A 15,756-nucleotide genomic window follows, 5' to 3' on the forward strand; every position below is an offset into this window, starting at 1 on the left:
CAATTGTTGTTTTTAGCAGGCCCAGGCTGGGTTTGAACCCGCCAGCCCTGGTGTATGTGGCCAGTGCCCTAACCACTGAGCTATGGGCTCTGAGCCAGATGTATTTCTTCTTAAAGTCAGGTTTATCCACTATGTGAAATGAAGGATTTCCTAAATGTTGAAGACATCCATACTCCAATGAAAACACATTTCCACATCCCAGGGATGCAAGGCTGGTTTAACATACGCAAGTCCATAAACGTCATCCACCATATTCACAGAGGCAAAAATAAAGATCACATGATCCTCTCAATAGATGCAGAAAAAGCATTTGATAAAATCCAGCATCCTTTTCTAATTAGAACACTGAAGAGTATAGGCATAGGCTTCATAAAACTGATTGAAGTTATCTATGACAAACTCACAGCTAATATTTTACTGAATGGAGTAAAACTGAAAGCTTTTCCTCTTAGAATTGGAACCAGACAAGGTTGTCCTCTGTCACCTTTATAACATAGTGCTGGAAGTTCTAGCCAATACAATCAGGCAAGACAAGGAAATAAAGGGAATCCAAATGGGAGCAGAGGAGGTCAAACTCTCCCTCTTTGCTGACGACATGATCTATACTTAGAGAACCCCAAAGACTCAACCACAAGACTCCTAGAAGTCATCAAAAAATACAGTAATGTTTCAGGATATAAAATCAATGCCCACAAGTCAGTAGCCTTTGTATACACCAATAACAGTCAAGATGAGAAGCTAATTAAGGACACAACTCCCTTCACCATAGTTTCAAAGACAATGAAATACCTAGGAATATACCTAACGAAGGAGGTGAAGGACATCTATAAAGAAAATTATGAAATCCTCAGAAAGGAAATAGCAGAGGATATTAACAAATGGAAGAACATACCATGCTCATGGATGGGAAGAATCAACATTGTTAAAATGTCTATACTTCCCAAAGCAATCTACCTATTCAATGCCATTCCCATCAAAATACCAATATCGGGGGCGGCTCCTGTGGCTCAGTGAGTAGGGCGCCGGCCCCATATGCCGAGGGTGGCGGGTTCAAGCCCAGCCCCGGCCAAACTGCAACCAAAAAATAGCCGGGCCTTGTGGCGGGCGCCTGTAGTCCCAGCTGCTCGGGAGGCTGAGGCAAGAGAATCGCGTAAGCCCAAGAGTTAAGAGGTTGCTGTGAGCCGTGTGCTGCCACGGCACTCTGCCCGAGGGCGGTACAGTGAGACTCTGTCTCTACAAAAAAAAAAAAAAAAAAAAAAAATACCAATATCGTACTTTCAAGATTTGGAGAAAATGACTCTGTGTTTTGTATGGAACCGGAAAAAAACCCGTATAGCTAAGGCAGTTCTTAGTAATAAAAATAAAGCTGGGGGCATCAGCATACCAGATTTTAGTCTGTACTACAAAGCCATAGTGCTCAAGACAGCATGGTACTGGCACAAAAACAGAGTCATAGACACTTGGAATCGAATTGAAAACCAAGAAATGAAACTAACATCTTACAACCACCTAATCTTTGATAAACCAAACAAGAACATACCTTGGGGGAAAGACTCCCTATTCAATAAATGGTGTTGGGAGAACTGGATGTCTACATGAAAAAAGACTGAAACTGGACTCACACCTTTCCCCACTCACAAAAATTGATTCAAAATGGATAAAGGACTTAAATTTAAGGCATGAAACAATAAAAATCCTCAAAGAAAGCATAGGAAAAACACTGGAAGATATTGGCCTGGGGAAAGACTTCATGAAGAAGACTGCCCCAGCAATTACAACAAAAATAAACAAATGGGACTTCATTAAACTGAAAAGCTTCTGTACAGCTAAGGAGACATTAACCAAAGCAAAGAGACAACCTACACAATGGGAAAGGATATTTGCATATTTTCAATCAGACAAAAGCTTGATAACTAGGATCTATAGAGAACTCAAATTAATCCACATGAAAAAAGCCAACAATCCCATATATCAATGGCCAAGAGACATGAATAGAACTTTCTCTAAAGACGACAGACGAATGGCTAACAAACACATGAAAAAATGTTCATCATCTCTATATATTAGAGAAATGCAAATCAAAACAACCTTGAGATATCATCTAACCCCAGTGAGAATGGCCCACATCACAAAATCTCAGAACTGCAGATGCTGGCTTGGATGTGGAGAGAAGGGAACACTTTTACACTGCTGGTGGGACTGCAAACTAGTACAACCTTTCTGGAAGGAAGTATGGAGAAACCTCAAAACACTCAAGCTAGACCTCCCATTTGATCCTGCAATCCCATTACTGGGCATCTACACAGAAGGAAAAAAATCCTTTTATCATAAGGACACTTGCACTAGGCTGTTTATTGCAGCTCAATTTACAATCGCCAAAATGTGGAAACAGCCTAAATGCCCACCAACCAAGGAATGGATTAACAAGCTGTGGTATGGGTGGCGCCTGTGGCTCAGTGAGTAGGGCGCCGGCCTCATATACCAAGGGTGATGGGTTCAAACCCGGCCCCGGCCAAACTGCAACAAAGAATAGCCGGGTGTTGTGGCGGGCAACTGTGATCCCAGCTACTCAGGAGGCTGAGGCAAGAGAATCGCCTGGGCCCAGGAGCTGGAGGTTGCTGTGAGCTGTGATGCTACAGCACTCTACGAGGGTGATAAAGTGAAACTCTGTCTCTAAAAAACAAACCAACAAAAAAAAACAAGCTGTGGTATATGTATACCATGGAATACTATTCAGCCATTAAAAAAAATGGAGACTTTACATCCTTCGTATTAACCTGGATGGAAGTGGAAGATATTATTGTTAGTAAAGAATCACAAGAATGGAGAAGCATGAATCCTATGTACTCAATTTTGTTATGAGGACAATTAATGACAATTAAGGTTATGGGGGGGGAGGAAAAACAGAAAGAGAGACGGAGGGAGGGGGTGTGTGTCACACTTTATGGGGGCAAGACATGATTGCAAGAGGGACTTTACCTAACAATTGCAATCAGTGTAACCTGGCTTATTGTACCCTCAATGAATCCCCAACAATAAAAAAAAATAATAAATAAATAAAGTTAAAAAAAAAGAAAGAAAAGAAAACACATTTCCAAGGCAAATAGAAAATGTTAGCTAATTATTGGTTGTCATGGATTATTTATGATGATACTCTTTTCCATATGAGGAGAGACACATGGCAGTTATAGGTTTGGGCAAGTACTATAGTAATTGATTTGGGTCTGTAAGATCTACCGTTTGGGATAGGTTGTAACTTCAACTCTTCAGGAAGCTTCTTTCTAAGACCACTGAGCATAGAAGGCCGGCCTCACGTAGAGATGCCCCCCAACTGCCTGCAAATACGGGCCTGTGGAGCTCAGAAAGGAAAACAGCTATTCTTATTAGGCCAGAAACAGAATTTAAATTGGTATCTGCAGCCTGGATTTGCCCTTCTTTTATTTAATTTCTTCAAAAACTGAATATTGTAGAACAACTACACTAGGCTTTATGAGTGATGCAAAAACATAGAATACCTACTTTCTGACCTTGAGGAATTTTTTTTTTTGGTAGAGACAGAGTCTCACTTTATGGCCCTTGGTAGAGTGCCATGGCATCACACAGCTCATAGCAACCTCCAATTCCTGGGCTTAAGCAATTCTCTTGCCTCAGCCTCCCGAGTAGCTGGGACTACAGGCACCCGCCACAGCACCCAGCTATTTTTTGGTTGCAGTTCAGCCGGGGCCAGGTTTGAACCCACCACTCTCGGTATATGGGGCCGGCGCCTTACTAACTGAGCCACAGGCGCGACCCTGACCTTGAGGAATTTATAATCAAGTTGGGAGTTGCTTTTAAGATTTATTAGAAAACTGGGCGGTGCCTGTGGCTCAAGGAGTAGGGCACCGGTCCCATATGCTGGAGGTGGTGGGTTCAAACCCAACCCCGGCCAAAAAAAAAGAAAAGATGTTAAGATTTATTAGAAAACTTACATCACAACTGAAATCATCAATATAAGAGATGCCATAATGTAGTCTACAATTTGGTGTGAAACAAAGGCAGAAATAACCTTGCACATGGGTTAGAAAATTTTGCCCTGGCTCAGTGTCCGTGGCTCAAGCGGCTCAAGCGGCTAAGGCGCCAGCCACATACACCTGAGCTGGCAGGTTCGAATCCAGCCCGGCCCTGCCAAACAACAATGACGGCTGCAACCAAAAAATAGCCAGGTGTTGTGGCAGGCACCTGTAATCCAAGCTATTTGGGAGACAGAGGCAGGAGAATCGCTTGAGCCCAGGAGTTGGAGGTTGCTGTGAGCTGTGATGTCACAGCACTCTACCCAGGGCAACAGCTTGAGGCTCTGTCTCAAAAAAAAAAAGAAAGAAAATTCTGCCCTATGGGACGCATCTGGTCCACTATTTGTTTCTGAATAAGCCACGAGTTAAGGATAGTTTTAACAGGAATATAGTTTTAGTATTATCCATGTGCACATGGTACAAAAACTCCAAAAGGTTCAAAAGGGTAGGTTGTACTGTTTTGTTTTTTTTGAGACAAGGTCTCAATTCTGTTACCTAGGCTAGAGTACAATGACATAATCATAGCTCACTACAACCTGAGATTCCTGGGCTCCTACCTCAGCCTCCCGAGTAGCTGGGACTACAGGTATGTGCCACCATGCCTGACTAAGTTTTCTATTTTTTTTTTTTTTTATTGTTGGGGATTCATTGAGGGTACAATAAGCCAGTTACACTGATTGCAATTGTTAGGTAAAGTCCCTCTTGCAATCATGTCTTGCCCCCATAAAGTGTGACACACACTAAGGCCCAACCCTCCTCCCTCCATCCCTCTTTGTGCTTCCCCCCCCCATAAACTTAATTTTCATTAATTGTCCTCATATCAAGATTGAGTACATAGGATTCATGCTTCTCCATTTTTGTGATGCTTTACTAAGAATAATGTCTTCCACTTCCATCCAGGTCAATACGAAGGATGTAAAGTCTCCATTTTTTTTAATAGCTGAATAGTATTCCATGGTATACATATACCACAGCTTGTTAATCCATTCCTGGGTTGGTGGGCATTTAGGCTGTTTCCACATTTTGGCGATTGTAAATTGAGCTGCAATAAACAGCCTAGTGCAAGTGTCCTTATGATAAAAGGATTTTTTTCCTTCTGTGTAGATGCCCAGTAATGGGATTGCAGGATCAAATGGGAGGTCTAGCTTGAGTGTTTTGAGGTTTCTATTTTTTGTAAAGAAGGGTCTTGCTCTTGCTCAGGCTAATCTCAAACTCAGGACCTCAAGAAATCCTCCTGCCTCATCCTTGCAAAATGCTAGCATTAGAGGCATAAGCCACCAAACCTGGCCCCAAAGGATATTCTGTAAAAAGAAAGTCAGGCTCGGCACCCGTAGCACAGTGGTTACAGCACCAGTCACAAATACCGAGGCTGCCGGTAAAAAATAAATAAATAAATAAGTAAAAACCTCACAAATGGTAGCACACTATAAAAATACCGTTCTACACCATGGCTTTCAGTCTTTTTTTTTTTTTGTAGAGACAGAGTCTCACTGTACCGCCCTCGGTAGAGTGCTGTGGCATCACACAGCTCACAGCAACATCCAACTCCTGGGCTTACGCGATTCTCTTGCCTCAGCCTCCCTAGTAGCTGGGACTACAGGCACCCGCCACAACACCCGGCTATTTTTTTGTTGCAGTTTGGCAGGGGCTGGGTCCGAACCCACCACCCTCGGCATATGGGGCCGGCGCCCTACTCACTGAGCCACAGGCGCCGCCCCAAGGCTTTCAGTCTTATATCTCAGAGAGATTGTTCCATGTCAGGACTTTCTTCTTAACAATTGTATAGTACAGCTGTGTCACTTTTTTCTTTTTTTTTTCAGTTTTTTGGCAGGGTCTGGGTTTGAACCCGCCACCTCTGGCATATGGGGCTGGCGCCCTATTTCTTTGAGCCACAGGCGCTGCCCTGTACCACCATTTATTTACCCAATTACTTAGTCACAAAGTGTATATATCCCCAGTTTGAAGAGTTCTGAGCCAGAAGCTCAAATGGTATCTTAGGAAGCTTTGTGGAGCAGGAGGGTTCCAGAAGAACCCGAGGCAGGGAGACTGCTCAGGTAACAAATGTATAAATCCAGGAGCCTGGCCAGAAAGGTGGCCTAGAGTTCCAGGGCAAGCTGGGGTCCTCCCTCCTGCCTTTGCGCCCCTGGAGATGCATACCTTGGTGGGCGTGTCTGGGATAGAAGAGGTGGGAGAACCAGGGAAGGTCAAGACACATTTCTTTCCCAAGCAGCGACCGTGTAACTCAATGTCCTCATAAGGGTTTTCCTTCACTGGTGGATCTGTGGTCAAAGAGAACAGGTCAGGAATGTGGGAAAACTCAGGAAGTTTTCCTTTTCAGAACACTGAGGCCAATATCTTTGCCTCCCCAGCATTAGTCCTCATAGGGATGTCTGTCCATTCAACTTTCCTCTTGGCAAAAGACCCTGATTTCAGAGAGTTAACTCCCCATCTCTCCATAGTAAGAGATAACACCATTCACAGTATCAGGGATTTAGTCAATCTGGGTATCCCAAATCCCTGCCTCAGCGACCAGCACAGGGAAGGGCTCACCTCCTAAGCCTGAGGCAATCACTGCATGGCACTCCTGGACTCCAGAGGTGAACAAAGAACCTAAACTGGTCTGATTAGGGGTAAGCTCGAGATTTTGGCTGAGACTTACAGCACCTCTCCTTCCCCTGCCCCCTGTGCAATCTGTGGAAGGTTCAGATTCCAGGGAGCAGATGGCAGCCATCGAGGGAATCGTGGGAAACCTGCTGAGAAAGGCGCTAACCTGAGAGATCAAAACAGAGGAAGGAAGAGCTAGTTCTGGTCACACGAGCCAACAAACGTCCTTTGTTGTTTCAGGTGGGTTTTCTGTTCCTTGTAACTGAAAATGTCCTACAAGGCAGCCACCACTAAGACAAGTCCAGACCTCATGCCCATTTTAGGTATGAGAAGCCTGCTGCCGTGACAGGAATCCATTCCAGCAGTGTGGACACTGCAATTCAATTCTTTTTTTATTTGTATTTATTTATTTTTTTTGAGACAGAGTCTCATTATGTCACCCTCGGTAGAGTGCTGTGCTGTTACAACTCACAGCAATCTTAAACTCTTGGGCTTAAGCAATTCTCTTGCCTCAGCCTCCCAAGTAGCTGGGACTACAGGCGCCCACCACAACACCTGGCTACTTTTTTTTTTTTTTTTGAGACAGAGCCTCAATCTGTCGCCCTGGGTAAAGTGCCATGGCATCACAGCTCACAGCAACCTCCAATTCTTGGGCTCAAGTGATTCTCCTGCCTCAGCCTCCCAAATAGCTGGGACTACAGGCACCTGCCACAACGCCCAGCCATTTTTTTGGCTGCAGCCGTCATTGTTGTTTGGCAGGCCCGGGCTGGATTCGAACCCACCAGCCCAGTTGTATGTGGCTGGCACCTTAGCTGCTTGAGCCACAGGTGCCGAGCCCTGGCTACTTTTTTGTTGCAGTTGTCATTGTTGTTTAGCAGGCCTGGGCCGGGTTCAAACCCGTCAGCCTGGGTGTATGTACCTGGCACCCTAACCACTGGGCTACAGGCGCTGAGCCTGCAATTGAATTCTATGGTGCAGGGCAAAGGGCTCAGATAGTATATGCCTTCCCCAGTCTTCTATTTCCTCCCTAAAGGGTTATTTTTCTGGTGTTAATGACTGCATGCATGAAGGCATCTCTGTATACATCCATATTCCTTCTCACCTACACACACACATGGGTTTCTCCCTTTCCCTCTTTTTTTTTTTTTTTGAGACAGAGCCTCAAGCTTTTGCCCTGGGCAGAGTGCAGTGGCATCACAGCTCACAGCAATCTCCAACTCCTGGGTTCAAGTGATTCTCCTGCCTCTGCCTCCCAAGTAGCTGGGTCTACAATGCCCAGCTATTTTTTGTTGTTGTTGTTGTTGTTGTAGCTGTCATTGTTGTTTGGAGGGCCTGGGCTGGATTCGAACCTGTCAGCTCAGGTGTATGTGGCTGGCACCTTAGCTGCTTGAGCCACAGGTGTCGAGCCTCTCTTTTTTTTTTTTTTGAGACAGTCTCACTCTGTTGTCCAGGCTAGAGTGTAATGGTGTCATAGCTCACAGTAACCTCAAACTCTTGGGTTCAGGTGACTCTCCTGCCCTCAGCCTCCCAAATAGCTGGGACTATAGGTGCCTACTCTCACACCAGGCTATTTTTTTCTATTTTTCTTTTTCTTTTTTTTTGAGACAGAGTTTTACTTTATTGTCCTTGGTAGAGTGCTGTGGCATCACAGCTCACAGCAACCTCCAACTCCTGGGCTCAGCCTCCCGAGTAGCTGGGACTACAGACGCCCACCACAACACCCGGGGCCCTTGGTATATGGGGCCAGCACCCACTGAGCCACAGGTGCTGCCCAATTTTTTCTGTTTTCAGTAGAGACAGGGTCTTGCTCTTCTCAAATTCCTCACCTCAGGTGATCTTCCTACCTTGGCCTCCCAGGGTGCGAGGATTATAGGCATCAACCACCCCGAATGCTGGTTTCTTTCTCTTGCCAGCTTGTTTATTCCCCAACTTCCTATCTCCACCATAAGCAGACACAAGTGTGAGCTCACACCTTACTGAAACCACGATGTTCTCTAAGGATCTCAGTCTGTCACCCCAGCTTGAGTACAGTGGTATCAGCCTAGCTCACAGTCTCCTCATATTCCTGGGCTCAAGCGATTCTCCTGCCTTACCCTCCTGAGTCCCTAGGACAACAGCTACTTTTTTCTATTTTTAGGAGAGACAGGGTCTCACTCTTGCTCAGGTTGGTCTTGAACTCCAAAGCTCGAGTAATTCTCCCACCTCAGCTTCCCAAAAGTGCTACGATTACAGATGTTAGTCGCCTCGCCCAGCCCCACTCCCAGATTGTTGAATTCAGAAACAAACTTTGTGAATCTGAGCTTTGGAATCTGAAAGGATTCTTTAGAAGTAAGCCAGAGCTACTTTTTAAACAAAAGGCGTTCATTTAGTGTGAATTTTTTTTTTTTTTAGTTTTTTGGCCGGGGCTGGGTTTGAACCCACCACCTCTGGTATATGGGGCCGGCGCCCTACTCCTTGAGCCACAGGCACTGCCCCTAGTGTGAATTTTGATGCTCTGTTAGGGCCACACTTGTACTCACACTTTCTCCCTTCAGTAAGCCCTACTATCTACTGAGTATCTGTTATAAACCAGGTATTTGACATACCATTCCCTCTAGTCCTTGAACAACCCTACAGGGTAGCTATCAGCATCCTTACCATACAGGTGAAGAACTGCAGTTTGCAGAAGCTAAGCCACCAGCTCCATGGCATAATAAACAGCAAAACCAAGATTTGATTCTGGATCTTGAGACTCCAGGACCATGTTTCTTGATGGGCCACACCAGGCTGCCACACCACTTCCTTGGCCACTCAGTGCCAGCCCTTTTCTTCTCTAGCACTGTGTTATCTCCCGTATCCCATTAGGCTCACTCATGTGCCCCCCACCTGCTCTGTCATTAGAGTACACACTTACCTTCCTCTGTGTGTGTGTGTGCGCGTGTGTGCGTGTTTCAAGCAGCTGGCTCCATTCCCTCCCTCATTTTCTCACAAACAGACCCAGACCCATATATGGACATTTTTGCCTCTTACCTAGAATGTCTTCATAAACATTCTCCTCTGATAAAGTGCGTGTGAGCCCCAGCTTAGTCTGCGCGTACCAGTCCACCCTGCTGTTCTCAGAGGAAGACTGCAGTAAGTCTTCAAACTCGTAGGACTTTCTGGGTTGTGCAGGATGGGAGAGAAAAACAAACAACTTGAATCAAATTAGGGTGGTTTAGATAGCACAAAGAAAATTTTTTTGTTTTTTCTGTAGAGATAGAGTCTCACTTTATGGCCCTCAGTAGAGTGCCGTGGCCTCACACAGCTCACAGCAACCTCCAACTCCTGGGCTTAAGTGATTCTCTTGCCTCAGCCTCCCAAGTAGCTGGGACTACAGGCGCCTGCCACAGACAAAGAAAATTTTTTGTTTTTTAGAGACAGAGTCTTACTTTGTTGCCCTTGGTAGAGTGCCGTGCCATCACAGCTCACAGCAACCTCCAGCTCTTGGGCTTAGGCGATCCTCTTGCCTCAGCCTCCTGAGTAGCTGGGACCACAGTGCCCTATTCACTGAGCCACAGGAGCCACCTGAAAAACTGTTTTTCTTGGAAAAATTTTTATTACTGAAGTCAACTCTATTTTTTTGTAAGAGGTGTGAAAATCCATGAATAAGAGACTTAGCTTTTTCTTGTGAGAATGTTCATGCTATCATTAAACTAAATGAAAATATTAAAGTATATATAAAAAACACAATCCCACCTTCGTGGACATATGCATAGAAAAATGAAAAGAAGGAAAGGAAGTGAAATTCACAGCTGCTATCTCAAGACTGAGGGATGCTTGGTGACTTTTCCTCACTTTGACTTTTCTGGACTTTTCAAATTTCCTACAAGGTTTACAAAGCATACGTTACTTATAATCAGAGGAGCAGTGAAGACAGGCTCAGAGTAGACCAGAGAATCTGGTTTATCTATTGGGGTTTGTTGGGGATGGGATTAGCGTTTATCTAAATGATTATTATCAGAAACGCTGGGATTTCTTTCATTCTTTTCTTTTTGAGACAAAGTCTCACTCCATTACCCTCGGTAGAGTGCTGGAGCATTCTTGCTCATGGCAACCTCAAACTCTTGGGTTCAAGTAATTTTCTTGCCTTAGCGTCCCAAGCAGCTGAAACTATAGGTGCCTGACACAATGCCCAGCTAGTTTTTCTATTTTTGGTAGAGACAGGGTCTCATTCTGGCTCAGGCTGGTCTCAAACTCCTAAGCTCAAGCAATGCACCTGCCTCGGCCTCCCAGAGTCCTAGAATTACAGGCATGTGCCACTGTACTTGGCTTAGAAATTCTGGCATTTCAAGGCATAGTTTGAAAGTTTTTTATAATCCTTTCATAGTTCCATCAAAAAGATACTAATAGAAGAGTTTAGTCATGCTTTGCATTTGATTTTTCTTTCTCTCTCTCTCTTTTTTTTTTGCAATTTTTGGCTGGGGCCAGGTTCGAACCCGCCACCTCCAATATATGGGGCCAATGCCCTACTCCTTGAGCCACAGGCACCGCCCTCCCTCTTTTTTTTTTTTTTTAGACAGAGTCTCATTCTGTCACCTTGGGTAGAGTGCCATAGTGCCATCACAAACAGCAACCTCAAACTCCTGGGCTCAAGTGATCCTCCTGCTTCAGCTTCCTGAGTAGCTAGGATTATAGGTGCCTGCCACAACGTGGCTAATTTTTCTATTTTTTTTTTTTTTGTAGAGACAGAATCTCACTTTATGGCCCTTGGTAGAGTGCTGTGGCCTCACACAGCTCACAGCAACCTCCAACTCCTGGGCTTAAGCCATTCTCTTGCCTCAGCCTCCCGAGTAGCTGGGACTATAGGTGCCCGCCACAACACCCAGCTATTTTTTGGCTGCAGTTTGGCCGGGGCCGGGTTTGAACCCGCCACCCTTGGTATATGGGGCCGGCGCCTTATGGACTGAGCCACAGGTGCCGCCCTAATTTTTCTATTTTTAATAGAGACAAGGCTCAGGCTAGTCTCCAACTCTTAAGCTCAGATGATCCACCACCCTCAGCCTCCCAGAGTGCTAGGATTCCAGGTGCAACATTTCACAAAGCCAGCCTTTACATTTGATTTCTGACATAGTGGTACTATCTAGACAGCATTAGCAAAGTCCAATTTTTAAAAATTATAGGTGACGCCAGTGGCTCAGTGAGTATGGCACCTGCCCCATATACTGAGGGTGGCAGGTTTGAACCCGGCCCTGGCCAAACTGCAGCAAAAATAGCCAGGTGTTGTGGCTGGTGTCTGTAGTCCCAGCGATTTGGGAGGCTGAGGCAAGAGAATCACCTAAGCCTAAGAGCTGGAAGTTGCTCTGAGCTGTGACACCATAGAACTCTACTGAGGGCAACATGTGAGAGACTCTGTCTCAAAATAAATAAATAAAAATTATAAAACTTTTTTTTTTAAGACAGAGTCTCACTATGTCACCCTCAGTAGAGTGCAGTGGTGTCACAGCTCACAGCAACCTCTAACTCTTGGGCTTAAGTGATTCTCTAGCATCAGCCTCCCAAGTAGCTGGGACTATAGGCGCCCACCATAACACCTGGCTATTTTTTTGTTGCAGTTGTCATTGTTGTTTAGCTGGGTTGAGCTGGGTCAAACCTGCCAGCCTGGGTGTATGTGGCCAGTGTTGTAACCACTGTGCTATAGGTGCTAATCCTACAAAATTTCTTTAAAAACAAAACTTATTAGAAGATGGTTATTCACATTAAGAAACTCTTATTTACATTTTTTTTTTTTTGAGACAGTCTCAGTCGCCTTGGGGTTGAGTGCTGTGACATTATTGCTCACAGCAACCTCAAACTCTTGGGCTCAAGTGATCCTCTTGTCTTAGCTTCCCTAGTAGCTGGGACTACAGATGTCTACCATAACCCCTGACTATTTTTAGAGATGGGGTCTCGCTCTGGCTCAGGCTGGTCTTGAACCTGTGAGCTCAGCCAATCTACCTACCTCAGCCTCCTAGAGTGCTAGGATTACAGGCATGAGACACTGAGCCCCGTCCTCTTATTTAATTTTCAAAAGAATTCATCAAAAGGTTTCTTAAAAGCAGCTCCATTTCCTCTATTGAAGTGTTGATTTTCAGGTGATCAATACTTCCCTTGCAGGAAGCCTGAAAGCCAAACTCAACATGAAGCACCGTCCATACAGCATCAAGGAAGAGGCCAGAAATCTTTATGTACCCAGTTTCTAGAACTAGGGGGAAGACAGAATTCCAATTTCAAAGTTTGATTATCATTGTCCATGTGTTGGTAAAACACGCGGGCAATGGCTTTAGGGGGTCAGTTTGTCCTAAGCATCATTTCTATAATCTACATAAATGTCCCAGGGACTTTAGTGCTTCCCCTTTTGAGGTTCAGGTATGTGATTAGGAAGAGAGGAGAAATATCATCCAACTGCTTAGCTCATTCTATTCTCATTTAATTTTTTTTTTAATTTGAAAAAAAGTCTTTATTTATATATTAGCTTTGAGAGAAGGAAAATTATGAAAGGCTAGTGGATGATAACTGCATCCCACTGGCTTCTCTCTGGTTTAAACATCTCCAACATTCCTGCCACATCCCACCCACATGTGTAGTATGTACCTTATGCTCACTCTGCGCTCAAAGCTGGTGATGCAAAGGTTAGAAGTCTCTGTGTCTGGGGAGCCCCTGGCCTGGGATCTGGTGTGACCTCCTCTCAGCCTGAGTTTACTACTCAGGCCCTCACATGATGGTTTGATATTTGGTATTTCGGAGTTTTAGAGATGCTAGAATAGGGTATGATTGTTTCAAAGAATTATTATAGCCTATGTACTATCTAAATTTCAAAACCAGGGCCAAATACTATGATTTTGAGTAGCATTTTAAATGCTCTTTGTGACTTTTCCATATTTTTGTAAATGAAATGTTAACTTAAGAGTTCATCCCATTTGGACCATACACAAGAATCTCAACATTGAACTCATAATCCTATTGCCTCTCCCTAACCAAGACCAGCTCCTCTCCCTATGTAGCCAGCCAAAGGTTTATGCCTTAAACCTGGAAGACAGACTTCAAACCTCCCTGTCTCTTACTGCCCACATTGAGCCAATTAACCCGAGGACTACCTCCAAAGCATTCCTTGCACCCACCTACTTCTCTTAATCCCCACTGCAGCAACATTACAGGGTAACTGCAAGACCTCCCTGCTGTTCTCCCCACCCACCGACCAGTGCCTATCCAGTTTCCATGCTGGGGCTAAGATGATCTCCCTAAAATGCAAATCTGATTGTCTCTCTCCCCTTCTTAAAAGCCTTCAAATGTGGGTGGTGCCTGTTGCTCAGTGAGTAGGGCGCCAGCCCCATATACCGTGGGTGGCAGGTTCAAACCCAGCCCCGGCCAAACTGCAACAAAAAAATAGCCAGGCGTTGTGGCGGGCGCCTGTAGTCCCAGCTTCTCGGAAGGCTGAGACAAGAGAATCACCTAAGCCCAAGAGCTGGAAGTTGCTGTGAGCTGTGATAACATAGCACTCTACTGAGGGCGACAAAGTAAGACTATGTCTCTAAAAAAAAAAACAAAAAAACAACCTTCAAATGCTTCCTGTTGCCCTCAGGTAATAGGGCCAAATCTCTACCTTGTCTGCAGGTCCAAAAGACCTTTAGACCTCATCTCACATCCCTCCTGACCCTCTGGCCACAGCCCTGAGCTGTAGTTCCTCTGACATTCTAAAGGTCTTTCCAGTGGCCTCAGGGCCTTCAACTGTTTGTTGACTTCAAAGGAACACCCAACTCCTACACTCCACCCAGCCTGAGTGTCACTTCCTCTCAAGCCTGCCTGGTTTCCCTGATAGGCTAGATACCCCTACTCGACATTCCCGTACACCTGGGCTTCCCCCCAGCACTGAGTGCATAGAATTAGATAACTAGTAGTGTGCTTCTATTACTAGTCTGTAAGTTCCCCGAGGGCAGGGTCTCAGTCTATCTGTTCACTACTACATTCTCATGTCTAACACTAAATAGGTAAATGGTAAATATGCATATTTGTTGGTTGAATAAGTGAATGCACATTATTTTTTTTGAGACAGACTATGTCATCCTAGGTAGAGTGCCATGGTATCACAGCTCACAGCAACCTCCAACTCTTGGGCTTAAGCGATTCTCTTGCCTTAGCCTCCCAAGTAGCTGGGACTACAGGCGCCCACCACACCACCCAATTTTTTTGTTGTTGTTGCAGTTGTCATTGATGTTTTAGTTGGCCCGGGCTGGGTTTGAACACGCCAGCCTCGGTTTATGTGGCCAGTGCCCTACCCATTGAGCTACGGGCGCTGACCGAACACACATATTTTTTATGAGAAGGTCTCACTCTGTTGCCCATACTGGAGTGCAATGGCACAATCATAGCTCACTGTAGCCTCAGAATTCTGGTCTCAAGCAATCGTCTCCCCAAAAGCTGGAATTACAAACAAATATTTAAAAAGTTAGTTGTGATGGCCACATTTACTACTTATAATTTATTTCTATTTGGGGGTAAAAAAGAAAATAAACCAACTATATTTTTCAGTTAATCTTTAGTAAACTGTTTGGAATCTGTTTTCCCTGGAATTATTTTCAGCTATGGGTTAGAAAAGCTTGGCTAGTCTCGGACCTGGTCACTACTCATAGCACCATCCAGATAGGCAAGAAACCAGGAATGCCAGCTCTGACTTCCCTCATCCACTTCCAGCTGTCAGAGGCTTTTTACCTGTCCATCCTGAGTGGCCATGGCAGCTGTTCCTCATGGCCCCTCTACCACCCCTAAGGGCATTCGCACCCTAGGCACTGGGGCAGGGGGCTAAGCAGACCACTTCTATTAGCTCTCAGCGTGAGTCCTGTTATGTGGTAGCTCCTCTATTGAGTATGACAGCCACTCACAGTGGGTTTCTGCTTTTCTCTATCCTGGACCTAAAATATCAGAAGAGGCCAGGCCTCACTGGGAGGCTGAGGCAGGTGGATTGCTTGAGCTCATGAGTTCGGGACCAGACTGAGCAAAAGTGAGATCCCCATCGCCACTAAAAATAGAAAAACTGAGGCAAAAGGATTGTTTGAGCCCGAGTTGGAGGTTGCTGTGAGCTATGATGTCAGCTGTGAGCTATGACAGCACT

General features: G+C 45.1%; 1 protein-coding gene across 2 annotated transcripts in view; it reads right to left on the minus strand.

The window, feature by feature from the left end:
- The window catches only part of DENND2A (DENN domain containing 2A), a 142,871-nt gene that overhangs the window by 60,131 nt on the left and 66,984 nt on the right, over nucleotides 1–15,756 (minus strand). For both annotated transcript variants that reach the window (XM_053609367.1, XM_053609366.1), the window contains exons 4-5: nucleotides 9,663–9,790; nucleotides 6,207–6,328 (exon numbers count right to left, since the gene is read on the minus strand). In XM_053609367.1, coding sequence (XP_053465342.1) covers nucleotides 6,207–6,328; nucleotides 9,663–9,790 — 250 coding nt within the window. The remainder of the gene's footprint in view (nucleotides 1–6,206; nucleotides 6,329–9,662; nucleotides 9,791–15,756) is intronic.

The sequence above is a fragment of the Nycticebus coucang genome, chromosome 11 (assembly GCF_027406575.1).
Source record: "Nycticebus coucang isolate mNycCou1 chromosome 11, mNycCou1.pri, whole genome shotgun sequence".
In the NCBI taxonomy this organism is placed as follows: Eukaryota; Metazoa; Chordata; class Mammalia; order Primates; family Lorisidae; genus Nycticebus; species Nycticebus coucang.